Source organism: Sorex araneus, chromosome 11 (assembly GCF_027595985.1).
Source record: "Sorex araneus isolate mSorAra2 chromosome 11, mSorAra2.pri, whole genome shotgun sequence".
NCBI classification, from domain to species: Eukaryota; Metazoa; Chordata; class Mammalia; order Eulipotyphla; family Soricidae; genus Sorex; species Sorex araneus.
The window spans coordinates 5075194-5092275 of NC_073312.1; the positions used below are offsets into that span (position 1 = coordinate 5075194).

Sequence of the window (17082 nt, forward strand, 5' to 3'; positions counted from 1 at the left end):
ACGCCCCGCCCGGTGGCCCGGAGCGGGGTGGGGGGGTGCATGCAGCTCTGTCTTGTCCCCTGTGCGCCCGAAGGTGAGCCCGAGTTTCACTACATCGCGGGAGCCCACGGCAACGAGGTGCTGGGCCGGGAGCTGCTGCTCCTGCTGCTGCAGTTCCTGTGCCAGGAGTACCTGGCGGGAAACGCGCGCATCGTCCGCCTGGTGGAGGGCACCCGCATCCACCTGCTGCCCTCGCTCAACCCCGACGGCTACGAGAAGGCCTGGGAAGGGGTAAGCCCCGCCCCTCGGGGGCGGAGTCCGGGAGCCCCGCCCTTCTCGGGGGCAGGCCTGGGAAGGGGTAAGCCCCGCCCCACGGGGGCGGAGTCCGGGAGCCCCGCCCTTCTCGGGGGCAGGCCTGGGAAGGGGTAAGCCCTGCCCCGCAGGGGCGGAGTCGGGGAGCTCCGCCCTTCTCGGGGGGGGTCACTGCGCACCGTGCCCCGCGGGACGGTGATGGACAGTGCTCTTCCCGCCTTTCTGTGTCGGCAGCTCGGGGGGCGGGGGGGGTCTGGGGACACACGCCAGGTGGAGATGGGGTCGGAGGTGGGGAGCGAGATGGAGGTGGGCGACGTGGGTGGGTGGGGGTGGGCGGGGGGCGCAGCAGCTCCAGGCGGAGGGGGTGTGTCCCAGGCACGTGCGTGGGGCTCCTCACGTCCCCCACCGTCCCCAGGGCTCGGAGCTGGGGGGCTGGTCCTTGGGGCGCTGGACCCACGACGGGATTGACATCAACAACAACTTCCCGGACCTCAACTCCCTGCTCTGGGAGACGGAGGCGCGCCGCGGGGGGCCCAGGAAGCCCCCCAACCACCACCTGGCGGTCCCTGAGTGGTTCCTGTCGGAAAACGCCACGGTGAGCGACACCCCGTGCTCCCCCACCCCCGCTGCAGTCTGGGGGTGCAGTTCTTCCACGGCAGAGCCTCTGGGACCTGCGCCCTGCTGGGACCCTCCTCTCCTGCCCGCAGGGGTCCTCAGCCACCCTGGGACGCAAGAGAACTTACTCGTCCTTTAAGCCCCAACTTAGCCCTGCCTGAGCGCTCCGTCGGAAAGAGAAAGACGGTGCCATGAGAAGCGCTGAACTTGCCCAAGTCCGTCCTAGAGGGGGCCCCCTTCCCTCAAGCCGCCCGGCACCCGGGAACTCTGGCACCCTAGGAAGTGGGCACCTTGGGCGGGAGCGACAGCACAGCGGGGAGGGCGCTTGCCTCGCACACGGCCGAGCTGGGTTTGGGCCCCGGCATCCCTTAGGGTCTCCCAAGCACCGCCAGGAGTGATTCCTGAGTGCAGAGCCAGGAGTCACCCTGAGCATCGCTGATGTGACCCCAAAAGCCCCACCCCCCAAAAAAGTGGGCATCTATGCACCAAATTGGGAAGGCGTCGGTGACTCCCAGCGCTGTAAGAGAGGAGCCCCGGCAGCAATGCCAGGGAAAGGCCGGGGCGTTGGGCTCTCACCAGAATCCCCCTCCTGAGTGCTCAGGAATAGAGGGCGAGTGACCCAGCTCTGCCGTCCCCACCCAGCACCCTTCCTGGCGACGACAGGACGCAGTCAGCAGAGGCGGGGAAGACCAGTGAGGCTAGACACGAAGCACTCAAAGAACTCTACAGCCAACAAGCGGGGAATGTTTGTTCTCGGCAGTCCCAGGAATGTTTGCAACAGCTGAGGCTGGGGCCAGAGAGAGAGCACAGTGGGTAGGGCGCTTGCCTTGCATACGGCCGACCCAGGTTTAATCCCTGGCACCCCACGTGATGCCTTGAACCCCGCCAGCAGTGATCCCTGAGCACCGGGCTAGGAGTAAGCCTCATACTTTTCAAAATAATGGGTCAAAGAAAAAGATTATAACTGGCAACTGAAAAGATAGAACCAAATGCTAATGATAACAACATACATAAAAATGAGCGGATCCAGCCCCTATCGGAGAGCTCTCGGGACGTGTGACTCTGAGTGATTATGTTGCTAAGAAGAAAAATTTAAAAAGCCTGAAAATTGATTTAAAGTTTTAGCAAACAAGCAACCAGAATATACCCTGTAAATATAGAGAACTTGAGTAGAAATCAATGTAAGGATAGAAAACAAAGCAAACAATTTGCCTATTGAAAGAAGCATCGATAATATTTAATGATCATACTCCATAAATTCTCTTAGCAAAGCCTTTTAATAATCTGATGAGTATTTGTGAGCCACGAATCAACAAATAAACGATAAATAATTTTGGCCATTAGAAAGACTGTTCATTAAAATTAGGAAATGTCTTCATTAAAAGGTTAAAAACTCTAGGCGAGAAGCACAAGTCTGAGTAAACTGAATTTGCCATGGAATTCGGGTTTTAAAATATGTAAGAAATAGCAAGAGAAAGGAGCCGGAGCAATAGTACAGCGGGGAGGGCTCTTGCCTTGCATGCGGCTGACCCAGGTTTGATTCCCGGCACCCCTTATACATCCCCGAGCACCGCTGAGAGTGATTCCCGAGTGCAGAGCCAGGAGGAGCCCCTGAGCATCACGGGGTGTGGCTCCAAAACGAAAACAAAACAAAAGCCCAGAAAGAGCAGGAGAAACAAAAGCCAGTTGGTGGAAACGTGGGTGTGTCATGTACAGAGAGGGACGTCATATACAGAGGGGTTTGCACAGCAGGAGGCGAAGGTTTAGAACCTGAAAGGGTGTCGCCTCTCTCCGGGCTAAGGAAAGGAGGGAAGGGTGTTAGATTCCCTCCCCAGACATGAGTATGAAGTTCGCAGACGCAATTTAGATGGGTGTCGGAAAGGGGCATCAGGGTCTTACCCGTGGGGTGAGAGCAAGGGGCCACCTTGGAGGCGGGGCATTTCCATCCACCTCCTACGTGTGCGGTAGAAGCCAACACGTTGGTGCCCAGCTGTGGTCAGCTGAGTCCGTTCCAGGCAGCCGGTGCTCACTGGCGCGGAAGGGGCCAATGCCCAGGGGCCGGCTCTCCCTGCAGGAAGGAGGGAGCCGCAGAGCTCGTGCCCATGCAAAGGCTGCAGTTAAGTCCCGGGTCACGACGCAGAGTCCCAGGACCCGAGACTCAGGGCACGCCCTACTTAGAGCAACAGCCAGTCAGACGGGCCGCGCTTTCTCAGGGGCAGAGCGGGTGGGTGATGGAAGCAGCCACTGGCTGGAACACGGCTGTGTTGGGCGGAAGGCGGCTTCCGAGGGCTGAGTTTATCCGACACAGGGAAGGGGCCCGGAGAGAGACACAGGAAAGGTGCTCGCTTTGCACACGGCCAACCCAGGTTTGATCCCTGGTACCACATTCGGTCCCCCAAGCCCACCGGGAGTGACCCCTGAGTGCGGTGCCCAGGACTAATCACCCCTCAAAAGATAAATAAGTAAAACAGGGAGCCCATGAGGGGCCCTGGGGGTCCCGAGGAACAAACCCAGAGCGTAGCGGCCCTGGTACGTCTGGGTGCCCCTTAGCCAGCCGTCTCTGTGCCTGCCCTGCTCGCGTCAGCTCCTCCCGCTGTTTGGCTCCTGCCCGTGACTGGGTTTCTCCTGAAATCACCTCCCGAGGGTGACTGGGGCCAGACCCAGACCCACGGCTCCGCCTTCCGCCTCAGCAAGCCACACTGTCCGATTTGGGCTTCAGGCTTCGTCAGTTTTCTTTCTTCTCCTTTAATGTTGCCAACGTTAAAAGCATGTTGAGCACACAGACGTGGGAAGCCGGGACACTCGCCCACGCGCCCTCACGCCAGGTCCTGCGTACCTTTCTCTAGCCCCACCCGAAAGTGTACGGAGCAAATCCCACATCTCCTTTCTTTTTAAGATGTCCACTCCCAGCAATGCACAGGGCTGATTCCTGGCTCTGTGCTTGGGGATCACTCCTGGAGGGGCTCAGGGTCTCACAGGGGCTTCCAGGGACGGACTTGGGTCAGCCACGTGTGAGGCAAATGCCTTGCCTGCTGTACCTTTCATACCTCCCTTTTTTTTATTGAGTAACTATTTTAGTAGGTGTTTGTGTGCAAGTGTCCTGACTCCTCCGAATTATGCGATCAACCTTTGAAAAGAAAGTTTTACTATTACAAACCCTCCGCTTGGGTTCTCAAGGGCCTGGTTATTTCTGGATCTCTCTCTCTCCCCCCTCTTTATCTTCCTCCTTTTCCCTCTCTTTCTCTCTCTCTCTCTCCTTGTCTTCCTCCCTTTTTCTCCCTCTCTCTTTCTCTCTCTCTCTCTGGGCTTGTTGAAGTTGAATAGGATTCAGCGACCCCTCTGTTTTCCCTGGGTTCTGACGTGTGTGTGTGTGTGTGTGTGTGTGTGTGTGTGTGTGTAGCGCTTTGGGGCCATACCTGGTGGTGCTCAGGACTTACTCCCAACCCTGTGCTCAGAGATCATTCCTGGTGGCCTCAGGGGACCACATCAGGTGCCAAGGATCAAACCCAGGTCGGCCGCGTGCAAGGCAGATGCGCTCCCGCTGCACCACGGCTCGGGCCTCTGGCTTACGGCGTTTCTGTCTCCTTTCTGCCGTGGCTCCTTCCCTATTGGTCTTTCTTCATCCCATTTTGCTCTTATTTCCCGCAGAACACGCAGGCTAGGATCAGTAGTTTGCTTGGCGGCCTTTGCCCCGTGTGGGTGCTGCTGGCCGTGCCCAGGGTGTCCAGTGTGGCCTCCTCCCAGCCTCCTGTGCACTGGCAGGGAGACTCAGATGGGACCAGGCCAGAGACCCCAAGAGCTGGACACACCAAGGCCCCCGGCCACAGGGCCTGTGGGAACTCGCTGTGTCCTTCCACGGGACTGTCCACTGGCCAGACACAAGCCCGACCTGCAGGGCTGCGGTGAGACGAAGGGCAGAGGCTTGGGCATTGCGGAGACCTGCTGTGGCCGGCCTGTCCCTCTGTCCTTCTCTGTGCTGCGTGGCCCCTGCCGCCCCTCGCTGAGCTGTCACTGCACTGTCCCTTTCCTCACCACGGGACCACCCTGGGCTTCCTCGTTTCTCCTCATTGATCGTCGCAGTGTCCACCCTCCCCAGTGCAGGCCTCCGTGTCCCAAGTGTTGCTCGCTTGGGTGGTCTCACCCCAGGCCAGCTCGGTCTCAGTGTAGCCAGCTCAGTGGGCCGGCGGGCGGCGGGGGGGGGGGGGGGGGGGGGGGGGGGGGGGGAGTGTGGTTCCGGGCCTCGGAGCTGTGCCCTGCTGTCTGAATGGCCACCTGGGGGCAGCTCCAGGCCTCTGAGCTGTGTCTCAAGTAGCGGGGGTGGGTGGGAGGGGGCAGCTCCAGGCCTCTGAGCCGTGTCCCCTGGGCGCGCGCAGGTGGCAGCCGAGACCCGCGCGGTCATCGCCTGGCTGGAGAAGGTCCCCTTCGTGCTGGGCGGGAACCTGCAGGGCGGCGAGCTGGTGGTGGCCTACCCCTACGACATGGCCCAGTCGGCGCAGAAGCCGCAGGAGCGCACGCCCACGCCCGACGACCACGTGTTCCGCTGGCTGGCCTACGCCTACGCGTCCACGCACCGCCTCATGACCGACGCCCGGCGGCGCGTGTGCCACACCGAGGACTTCCAGAAGGAGGACGGCACGGTCAACGGGGCCTCCTGGCACACGGTGGCCGGCAGTAAGTGTCTGCTGGGCCCGCCCCTCCCGGCCCCGCCCCCTCCCGGCCCCGCCTCCCGGCCCCGCCCCGCTCCCGGGCCGGTCCCCTCCTGGCCCTGCCCCACTCCCGGGCCCGCCCCCTCCCGGCCCCGCCTCCCTCCTGGCCCTGCCCCACTCCCGGGCCCGCCCCCTCCTGGCCCCGCCTCCCTCCCGGCCCCGCCCCACTCCCAGGCCCGCCCTCCTGGCCCCGCCTCCCTCCTGGCCCGCCCCACTCCCAGGCCCGTCCCTCCTGGCCCCTCCCCTCCTGGCCCCGCCCCACTCCCGGGCCCGCCCCCTCCTGGTCCTGCCTCCCTCCTGGCCACGCCCCTCCTAGCCCCGCCCCCTCCTGGGCCTGGGCACTGGGCTCTGAGCACCCCCGGCTAGCCAGGGCCGTGAGCTGACTCACTGCATTCCCCAGGGTCTCCCTTGAATGTTTATGCTTTTGAGGAGGGCTGGTCTCAACCCGCAGTGCTCTGGCGTCCTCCTGGCGCCGTGCTGAGGTGCTCTCCGGACCTATTTTGTGTTGTCAGGGATGGAACCAGAGTCCACAGCTGGCGAAGTCCGTGCCCTCCCTTCTGCACTGTGTCCCCGTCCCTACTCCCCCCTTATAAGCGGGGTCACTGGGAGTCCAGGAGGACCCCGCCCAGCCAGCAAAGCCCACAGCTGTGGCCTGTCAGTCTGTCCCCGTTGGTGTCCACTCGGGGCTGTTCGGGTCTAAAGGGTCGAGACAGGCAGAGGCAGGCAGCAGGGATGTGACGAGCCCCGAAGCAGCCTGGTGTGGGCCTGAGACTGGTCAGCGTGGGGCCGGAGGCAGGCCGTCTCGGGCAGAGGCCGCTGGCCTGGCACTGTCCCCAGGGGTGCGAGATCTGTAAGGTGTTCAGTGAGGCAGAAGCTGGGGCGGGGCAGGGGTGGAGCCCGGACAGCATTGTGTAGGGGGTGTTGGGGTCCGGCTGGGCGACCCCCTGTCATTCAGGACTTGTGTTCAGCTGCATGCATTCCTTGTTTGGGGGTCACACCTGGCGCAGTGCTCGAGAGTTGATGCTGGCAGTGCTCAGGGGACCAGATGCGGCCCTGGGGCTCAGACGTGGCCCCTGCCACACGCGTGTGCGTGCACGTGCCCCGAGCTCTCTCCAGCCCTGCAGACCCTGCTTATACTTATTCGGGATTGGGTCGGGGGGGGGTGCCCAGTTACTGGCACACTTGAACGTGTCTGTGACAAATGAACCCGGGGTCAAAGAGCACTGCAGGATGTTCCATGGCCGGGCACACGTGACCACCTGCCGGCCCGGAAGCTGCCCTGCCTATCCGCAGGGTGGACAGAATGCCCAGGGCGGTGCAGGTCTCTCCCTCCCTCGCTGGCGACGGATGAGGGGGCGCACTGGCCGGCCCGGGGGTCTCGCCCTCCTCTCGCCCTGGTCACCAGGCACGTGTCTGGCTCCCCCGGCCACTCTGCTGACGGCCTTGGAGGTGACCTCAGTCTGCGTGGGTTCCGCCTGCACGTGCCTTGCAGGAGCTTTTCCACGCGCGGGCGGAGAGAACTGAGAGCCGCAGGTGTGTTTATTCCCGTGGCCACCGTGAGGCCGGTGCACGGAGCCTGCCGGGCTTTCCTTGCTGCCTGCCGGGAGGAGGCTTTTTATTTCCACCAGGGATGCAGAAAAAAAAAATTTTCAAATGTAAACGCTTTCTCTGGGGAAAGTTTCTTAATGGAAACAAAGCGTTCTTGCCTTTTCTTTCATATATATATATATATATATATACATATATATATATTGTTGTTATTGTTGTTGTTTTTTCAATGGATCACCGTGAGATACAGTTACAGACTTACAAACCTTCATGATTACGTTTCAGTCCTATAATGACCCGGTACCCACCCCTCCACCAGTGCCCTTTCTCCACACCAATGACCCCAGTATCCCTCCCACCTCCCCCACCATCCCCCCGTCCCCCCTCAACATTCTTGCCTTTTCTGTTGCAGGCCTAAGACCTGGCCGTGGCCTTTCCAAGACTTACCTGCTTACGTATTTCTGCTTGGGGCTTGGGGTCGCACTCTGAGCTCAGGCCTGCCCCCAGCAGTGCCCCAGTGGCCACGGGGTGTCGGGGACTGAACCTGGGTCCCCCACATGCAAAGCCTGAGCTCTGCGTCTCCCACCCCCATCACGGCCACTTCTCTGTGGTTTAAGGCAGATGTCAGCGGAGAGCTTGTGGACGCCCAGGATTGGCCCAGTGGACCCATAGTCAATTTTTTTTTTTTTTTTGCTTTTTGGGTCACACCTGGTGATGCACAGGGGTTACTCCTGGCTCTGCACTCAGGAATTACTCCTGGCGGTGCTCAGGGGACCATATGGGATGCTGGGAATTGAACCCAGGTCGGCCACGTGCAAGGCAAACACCCTCCTCGCTATGCTATCACTCTAGCAACTCCCCCCCCAAAAAATAGTTAAATTTTAAGAAGCTGGACGAGGGCTGGAGTGATGGTACAATGGGCAGGATACTGACCTGGCACGCGGTCCCAGCTGGGTCCCCAGTACCCCACATGGTCCCCCGAGCTTGCCGAGTAACCCCTGGGCACAGAGCCAGCAGGAAGCCCTGAGCACAGCCGGTGTGGCGCCCTCCAGAACACAAAACCAAGGCTGGAGAGAGCAGGGCAGGGTGGGGGGGGGGCCTTCACCTGGCACACGGACCACCGAGTTTGATCTCCTCCGTCCCGTGCAGCCGGTCCCCCATGCACTGCCAGGGTGATTCTTGGGTGCAAAGCCAGGAGTGAGCCCTGAGCACCTCCAGATATGGTCCAAAGCAGAACAAAAGACTCGGCCCGAGCATCACCGTCCAGCAACGTGGGGCACCTGGGGGCAGAGGCCGATTCCAGCATGTTCTAAGACGGAGAGTTGATGGGTGTGGAGGGAGCTACCGACCGGGAGGGGTGGCGACTGACAAGTTGGTTCCGGGTGAGCAGTGGTTCTGTCGAGGAAGGCAGGAGGGACGTCAGTGGGCGCGTGGCCACACTCAGCGTCAGGGGACGCGGACTCAGAGCCTCTGAGCTACTGACAGAAACAAGACTCACGCCCCCTAAAGGTTCCTACGGCAACCTGCACCCCAGCCACAGTCATGGCGACCCACCTTCCCCGGCCCGGCCACTGGCAAACTGTTAACCTGTTATCAACGGCCCTTTGCCGTTGTCTGGACGCAGCGTCCAGAGCCGCTGTCCCGGCAGCCCTGGAGGTTCTCACGGGGCTGCCTACAGGACCCCCCACCCCTACCCCTACCGGGAAGGGAGCCGGACTCAGACCCACCTGCAGCCCCGGGCCCTTGGCAGGTCTCAACGACTTCAGCTACCTTCACACCAACTGCTTCGAGCTGTCCATCTACGTGGGCTGCGACAAGTTCCCGCACGAGAGCGAGCTGCCCGAGGAGTGGGAGAACAACAGGGAGTCCCTGATTGTCTTCATGGAGCAGGTGCGTGCGGCCGGGAGCCGAGGGCCCAGCCAGCCCCGGGCCCTGCCCCGTCCTGGGCCCCCCTCCCCCAGCCCCCGGGGAGGGGCCTTGTCTGTCTGCACGGATGGGATACCCCCTGCCCCCCGCCCGGAAGTGACCCCGAGGCTGCGGTGTTGGGCTGCTGTTCATGGCCTGGGGCACCCTGCGGTACGGTCATGGCTGACCACACCCGCTGGGGCAGGGCAGGGGCAGGGAGACTTTTGGGGGTGCCCAGGGGCTGTTCTGTGGAGAGGGGTGAGTCAGCCGGGGCTGCAGGAGGGAAAGCGTTTGCGGGGGCAGGGGAGCCAGGAGAGTGAGATGGACAGGTCAGCAGGTGAGCTGCAGGCTGCTGCTGTGGCTGGCAGACAGGGGCCCTCCTGTCGGGCCCTTGGTGGCTTTGCTCTGTGTCCCCACCCCCGGTGTCTGTCCCCAATTTTTCCTTGCTTCTGAGGGTCCAGCTAGTGACCTCATCTTAACCCCGTCACCACCTTACAGACCCTCAGAGACCCACCATCAGTCACGTCCTAAGGGACTGGGGCAGGAGCATTGGCTTGTGACTTTGGCGGGGCGGGGGGTTGGGTCAGCAGCCCTGGGCGGAGAGTCCCGGGGCAGGGCTGCAGGTAGCGGGTGACTTAGGGGCAGTTCCCAGGGGAGCCGCAGAGCTTGCCCTGCCCGTGGGTGAGGGGCCCTGCGGTGGCATGAGGCGCTCAGCCCCCTTCCCTCCCCGTCCCCAAGCTCGTGGCCACGGAGTGGCTCCGCGCCTGCCGGTTCTGGGCCAGCGGGGAACTCCCTGAACCCTGTCCAGGCCCCCTAAGCACAGGCTAGCCGGACCCCTCAGCATCGGCACGGAGGACGGGAGACCCTCAGGTCCCCGGGGTGTCCATCACCCGAGACTAGGCACCCGCTGGACCTGGCAGCTCCTTACGCCACGGCCGCCCCGGGTGGCTCAGAGCTTAGAGCCAGGGGCTGTGGCCGCTGCTTCCTGGCTGGCACCAGGATCTCTGCCAGGTGGCACGGGGTGTAGGTCAGATCAGGGGTCAGCAACCAGGGCTCTCGGGCACCCTGGGGCGCCCTGGCGGCCCTCTCTGTGCCCGTCCTGGATTTGGTCACAGTTTAAACTCCCGGGCACCGTCTCTCCGCATGGCCCCGCGGGCGCCGTGCCCTCTCCGTGGTGCCCACACTGGCCAGTGAAGTGATTCCGCACTCTCCCCTCGAAGGGGCTGTTGTAGAGCCCGAGTTGATCCGTGGACCTTCGGAGCTAATCCTGGGGGTTGCTCGTCCCAGGAAACTCCCGCCCGCGCCTGCCGCCCCCTTTCCCCAGAGCCCCGAGCGCGTGGGCGGTGCCGCCAGCTGCCCTTCACACAGTGGCTGTCAGGCACAGCGGCCCTGCCCTTACGAGCGCTCCACCCTGTCTGGCCTTGGGCCCGCAACTGTGTTGTTTCCTAAGGGAGCCGAGACCCCGTCCTTCTGCAGGGATGGTCCCAGCTTGGCCCCGGCCTGCCAAGGGTCTGGGCGGCAAGGGGAAGGCACAACACACGGGAGATGGGGAACCAGGCATAGGTTCAGACGGTCGTGGCCGCTCTCCGTGGCCTGTCAGTGGAAGGACCCTGTGGACTGAGTGTCTTCTGTAGAGGCCTTTTGGACACTTCCGTAGTTAAGTAGACACAGTCCAGGAAAGTGTTAACTACTATGCACGGAGGGCCGAGGAGGTTGCTTAGTGGTCAGTGCACGCCTGCAGCCCTTCGTAGGATCCAGGGCCAATAAAACAAAACCAAACCCCATACTAATTCCCCACTTCTCTCCCGCTGCTACCTGGTAACCAGCCCACGCCCCCCAAATTACATTTTGTTTTTACCGAATATGTGTCTTTTGGGGGTAATGATCCTGTTTTGACATTTCTGAAATATTTTAAGTCCAGCAGAAGATCTTCTGGTGCACGGGTCAGAAGATTGGGCCCCGAATCCACCCAGAGCCAGGCCAGCTGTGGGCCTGCGGGGCCCTGACCCGCCCTCTCCCTGGCCCCCACAGGTCCATCGTGGCATCAAAGGCCTGGTGCAGGACTCGCTCGGGCACGGCATCCCTGGCGCGGTGGTCTCCGTGGAGGGCATCGACCACGACGTGCAGACAGGTACCCGGGCACGCGCACGCACGGCAGCCCTGAGCCGTTCCGCTGGGTGAACCCGAACCTGGGGCGGGAAGATGGCACTGGGGTCAGGGTCTGGCCCCTTCCCCAGCACCGTATATCCCCCCCCACCACATGCTCCGAGACTTGCCAGGAGCGATCCCGAGCACAGAGCCAGGAGTAAGCTCCGAGTACCGTGGGGTGTGGCCCCGAAGCGACAGACAGACAAAAGACAGACCCAGGAGGAAGTTTCCAGAAAGTCTGAGCTCCCTGGGCTCCTCCAGCTTCCCACAGAGCCCTAGAGCCTGGGACAGGGACCCCACGCGGATGTCCTCAGAGACGAGGCATTTGGGACCCGGGCGTCTGGCGCAAGGCTGGAGCACCTGACCCGCATGTTCGGGCCCCGAGCCTGGCCCCAGCATCCCGTGGGCCCCCGAGCACTGCGGGGCGAGGCCTGCTGGCTCCCGTCGAGAATCACGGGAAGTGCCCTCGCTGTCATTCTCTCCTGGTCTGGCTGCCCGAAGTCTGAAAACCAGACATTGTCGGGGCTGGCACGAAGGACTCCGGGCGGGGTGCTCCCAGCCTCAGGCTGTCCTGGAGACGCTGTCGGCCTCCTGCTCCTGCCACCTCCTCCCGCAGGCCCTTCTGTCTCGTGTCGGGCCACGGTCAGGGGACGTAGGCCCTTCCCGCTCCATGCCACACAGGAGCCCGCTCCCGCAGCCTTGGTGACGCCCACAAAGGCCTTTGCTCGAGTGTGTGTGTGTGTGTGTGTGTGTGTGTGTGTGTGTGTGTGTGTGTGTATCATTCCTCATACCCGGGACCCGCCCCCCAACGCCCCTCCCGCCTGTCACTGGGACACCAGGGAGAAGCTGCTGTGCCCCCGCCTCGTGCCCCACCTGAACGTGCCCAGGACACGCGAGTCGGGGAACCCTCATGTGCACAGGCCGCCCCGTCTCCTGCGGGCTCAGTCCCACTTCGGGGCGGGGCCACGTGTGGACCTGGGCGCCCTGGGGGTGGGTCCGAACATCACTCCCCTCCCCGTCGGTCTGTCCATTCCGGGGTGTGGACCTGTGGCCGCTCTCCCCGAGGGCCGCGGGGTCCGGCCCTGCAGGGGACTCATGCCCCACACTGCCACGGAGCCTCTAGAGGACCCTCAGAGACCCCGGGACGCCCTTTGGGCCCGGTGCCTGGGTGGGGGGAAGCGGAGGGTCGGGGCGGCAGGAGACGCCGGCCCGGGGCTCGGGCTCTGCTTGGAGCCACCATCCAGGGTGGCGGCTGACGCGGGCGGGCGGGCGGCTCTGCAGCCTCCTGGGCCTGCGCTTCCTCCGCGCCCGCCTGGCTCCCGTCTGAGGCTGATGGGAGCTGACAGGTTTATTTCAGAACCCCCGGAAGGGGTTTTGCCTGGCACGAACAGCCGTGATCGGTAGGGCTCTGCCTGCACGCGAGGAAGCGTGTGGGGCGGCCGGCGGGAGACACAGCTGCCTGCCGTCGGCCCCGGCTCCAAACGCCACGTGGCTGCCACGCGTGGACGTTCGTGCGGCCTCGGTGGACCGTGCTGTGTGTCTGCTGGGTGGCGCTGGCCGTGGGGTCCCCCCCCCCGGCTCTCCCTGCTGCCCCCATGACCCGGGGTGGGGGGACAGTAACCCGGCACAGAGTCCCCTGAGCCCCTGGAAGCGGCTGATCCCGGGTGTGCCTGGCGGGCAGGTGTGGCAGACGGGACAGGAGCCCGAGGGACAGGCTGCACACGCCCAGCGTGGGGCTCCAGCAGTGAGGGCGCCTGCGCGCAGCAGAGAGCGGGGCCGTGTCTCAGAGCCCACAGGCAGGACGGGTTCCTGGCCCCCTCGTTCATCCCCCGGACGTGTCTCCACGTAGTTCAGGTATTGCGGTTACAGTCACACCCATACTTTCAGTTTTGATCAACAAACTTGGTTTCTCTTGGGGCCAGAGAGTGGTACAGGGGGCGGGGTGTTCGCTCTGCATGCAGCAGACCCGGGTTCAGTCCCGGGCACCACGTGTAGCACCACCCCTGAGCACCACTAGGAGATTCCTGAGCACCACCAGGAGTGAGCCCTGAGCACAGAGCCAGGAGTCAGCCCTGAGCACAGAGCCAGGAGTCAGCCCTGAGCACAGAGCTAGGAGTGAGCCCTGAGCACAGAGCCAGGAGTCAGCCCTGAGCACAGAGCTGGGAGTGAGCCCTGAGCACCACCAGGAGTGAGCCCTGAGCACCGAGCCAGGAGTGAGCCCTGAGCACAGAGCCAGGAGTGAGCCCTGAGCACAGAGCCAGGAGTCAGCCCTGAGCACAGAGCCAGGAGTGAGCCCTGAGCACAGAGCTGGGAGTCAGCCCCGAGCACGGAGCCGGGAGTCAGACCCAAGCACAGAGCCGGGAGTGAGCCCTGAGCACAGCCAGGGACAAAAAAAAAACAAGCAACCACCACCAAAGTGCTAACAACCCTCCACCACGTCCGAAAAACCGAATGATTGTGATTTGGGTGACATGTTTCCGGTAATGTTGGCACTGGTGGTTTGGTGTACGCAGCCACCTCACCTCCACCACCGTGCCCCGCCAGAGCCCCCGTCCCTGGGACACACTGTTGTACCTCTTCTGCATACCTCGAGGAGGTCCCTGCTGCCCTGCGGGGGAGCTCTGAGCCAGCATAAGGAGCACTGCAGGGAGGAGTCAGAAAGAAAGGCGCTTCTGGCCTTCAGACACCAGAGAGGGCTAAGGATGCCCGCCCCGAGGGCATGAGTGAAGACTGTCCTTTGGAAGTGCAAGGAACAGCGTTCCACAGGGAACAGTACTGACGAATGAGCAAGGCTCAGAGTCCGGAGTGATTGGCGGACAGTGAGGCGGATGGCGGCACTGGAGGGGCCCCAGCAGGGCCTGAGTTTGTTGCACTTTTCTGAAAGCGACTCCCCTCCCCCCACACCCCAGCTGCTCAGGGTTTCCCCCAAAGTGAGCGAGTGGTGCCCAGGTTGCCTGCGGAAGCGCAGGAAGAGCCCGTGGTCCACCGTCCAGCTGGGCCTGAGGGTCCACTTCTGGCATCGCCGTGGCCCCCGGGGCGTGTCTGGGGGAGGGAACGTGGGCCTGTGTGCAGGGTGGGGGCCAGCCGCGGGAAGGCCACATCCAGGGCTGGGGGCGGGGGTGGTACGAGCGCTGAGAGGGTGAGGGCGGGGACGGGGGCGGGGACAGGCCTGGGCCGCGGTCACCAGGGTGGGGGTCACCCAGGACTTTGCTTTCATGTCCGTGTGGCCGAGCCCCGAGCACAGGAAGTGGGCTGGGCACACGACCAGATACAGGGGGTGGGCCGGAGGGAGCCTCCTGGCTCGGCGGGACAGTGCTCCCCAGAGGCTCGAGACACACGTTGCTGTGAGCCGACGTGTCCCCACTCTGTCACCCCCAGGGAAGCTCTGGGTTCCTCTCCGGGGGTGGGCATCCACCTGCCGCCGAGAGGGGTCCCCTCCGCAGAAGAGGCTGCTCCTGGCTGCCACGCCCAGTCACGGTGGGCTGAGATAGCAGGGTGCCCCTCCCACAGTGCTCCTGGTGACTCACTTAAGGGGGGCCCAGAGGGTGGAGGTGCCAGCACCACCCAGTGGCTCTCAGGGTCCCCAGCGCCCAGGCCTGGATGCTTCCCCACCCTCGGACCCTCCCGGTGACCCCCGAGGCCCACTGGCTGAGTGCCCCTGGGTGCGAGAGCGGGGCCGGGCCGGTCCCACCCCCCCAAACCGTCTCTTCTGTCTTGCCTGCCTGAGGGCGGTCACTTCCCCACTGGCCTTAGGTCAACTTCCAAAGAGGGGACATCGGGGCTTCCAGGTGCCTGGGGGATCGCGCGGGAAGGGGTCCAGGTGTGTGGGGGGGTTCAGGCTCCCTGCTGACAGCTGAGCCCTCGGGCCTAGCAGTGCTCGGGGGCACCCTGTGTGGTGCTGGGGACGGGACGGGTCGGCCCCGTGCAAGGCGGCGTCTGAGCTCCTGCCTCCCCTCCCCAGCCAGCGACGGGGACTACTGGCGCCTCCTGAACCCCGGGGAGTACGTGGTCACGGCCAGGGCCGAGGGCTTCACCTCGTCCACCAAGCACTGCCTGGTGGGCTACGACATGGGTGCCACGCGGTGCGACTTCACGCTCAGCAAGACCAACCTGGCGCGCATCCGCGAGATCATGCAGCGGTTCGGGAAGCAGCCGCTGAGCCCGCCGGCCCAGCCTCGGGGGCGCCGACGCCGGCGGCAGCGTGGGAGACCGAGGCCCTGAGACCGGACCCTGTTCGCGTCTCGCTCCGGGGGGCCGGGGAGTGTGACCTGCGAGGCCGGCCCCGGGAAGGGTTTGCTTTCCCTTGTTCCCTTGTAGCTCAGTAGTGCGATGGGCGCGTGGAGCAGCAGAGCAGAGATGGGAAGGGCGAGGCCTGGGCCCCGGGCAGCGACGACCCCGTGTCTCCCTCCTGTGGGTGTGCCAGCAGGCGCCCCCTCTGCCAGGCACGAGCCTGCCACTGCAGCACCCACAGCTCCCGAGAGCCCCCCCTCTGCTCCGGGGCTCGCCCAGCCGCCGGAACCTTCTGGGTGCCGGGGCCGAGAGGACGCTCCCCGGGGCGGAGCCCAGGTCAGGAATAGGGAGCAGGACTCCTGGCCAGGCCTGGACCAGAGCGAGCGTCCGGCCCTGCTGGTCAGTAGCCAGGGGCTTCCTGGGTGGGGGAGCCAGAGGTGTCAGTGTCTGAGGGTCCGGAGGGAACCGCAGGAGGGCCAGGAGGAGGCTCGCGGCCCCCTCTAGGCTTCAGCCTCTGTCCTTCTGTTGCCGGGGGCCCCCTGCAGACAGCTGCCCATGCCGGGGGCCCCTCCCGAGTGCCCAGGCCTGAGCTCCCAGCCTAGGCTCAGGTTCACGGGAGGTGGACAGTCGCTCTCGAGGCACGGGGCCGGAGCGGGGGTTCAGTGACCACATGGGAAACTCTGCGGGTCCCGCTTTTCATTTCATTTCTGTCGCTGCCGCGCAGGCCTGGGAAGGAGGGAAATAAAGCGAGTGGGAAGAGCTGCCGGCGTGTGTTTTCCTGAGTCTCACGGGCACGGAGACCCCTGGGGGGCCTTCCGCACCCACCCCACAGTGTGTGTGTGTGCGTGTGTGTGTGTGTATGCACATGTGCGTGTGTGTCTGTGTGTGTGTCGGTGTGTGTGTGTGTCTGTGTGTGTGTGTGTGTGTGTCTGTGTGAGGGGGGCCATCTTGGCACCCATGGGGACACCCCGTGGACCTTTTGACCATCTTCCCAGAACCTTTTCCTCTAACCCAGCACTAGTGGACACTTGGGCCCTTGCAGGTGTCCACAGCAGGAAAACACCCACATAGCACACGCGTGAGTGGGCAGGCTGTGCTCCAGTCAAACTTGAGTCATCGACACGTGTGGCAGGGCTGGGGGCGAGGCCAGGGATGCACGGCCTGCTCAGGGCTTGGGCCCCCGGCAACCACACGCCCTCCCCGACTCCTGGGGCTGAAGCACCTCATCCCGGGGTCCCAGCACTGAACCATGCGGCCCGGTTGGCCGAGGGTCCCGGGGACGGGCCCAGGGCCCCACTCTGCTCAGGAGGTCACGCTCCTCAAAGACAAAGAAAGCTCTGGGGGACCAGCCCGGGGCTCAGTCCCTGAGCCCTGCCTCTGTCAAGCCCTTGAAATGCGGCTCGGGTGCGGGGGGGAGTGGGGGGACCGAGCTCTAGCCAGCTCTGGTGGCACCTTGGTGGAGGCCTCAAGAGCCACGTGGGTCCACGAGGCTGCCCCTCCCCAGCAGGGGGCGCTGGGGAGCTCCGCAAGCATGTGGGCGGGAGGACCCCCGCTGTGGGTGGGCGGGGCCCGCCGGAAGTCAGGCCTGGCCCCGGTAGGTGGTAGGTCTCACCCGCTGTGCCCTGCCCCTCCGGGCCCT

At 63.9% G+C, this 17082-nt stretch overlaps 1 protein-coding gene across 1 annotated transcript in view; it reads left to right on the forward strand.

The window, feature by feature from the left end:
• Positions 1-16205, forward strand: part of CPXM2 (carboxypeptidase X, M14 family member 2) — a 68592-nt gene extending 52387 nt beyond the window's left edge. Inside the window, exons 8-13 of the mRNA XM_055119011.1 lie at positions 74-270; positions 707-886; positions 5280-5577; positions 8911-9050; positions 11097-11196; positions 15175-16205. Coding sequence (XP_054974986.1) covers positions 74-270; positions 707-886; positions 5280-5577; positions 8911-9050; positions 11097-11196; positions 15175-15434 — 1175 coding nt within the window. The 3' untranslated portion in view covers positions 15435-16205. The remainder of the gene's footprint in view (positions 1-73; positions 271-706; positions 887-5279; positions 5578-8910; positions 9051-11096; positions 11197-15174) is intronic.
• Positions 16206-17082: the final 877 nt, after the last annotated feature.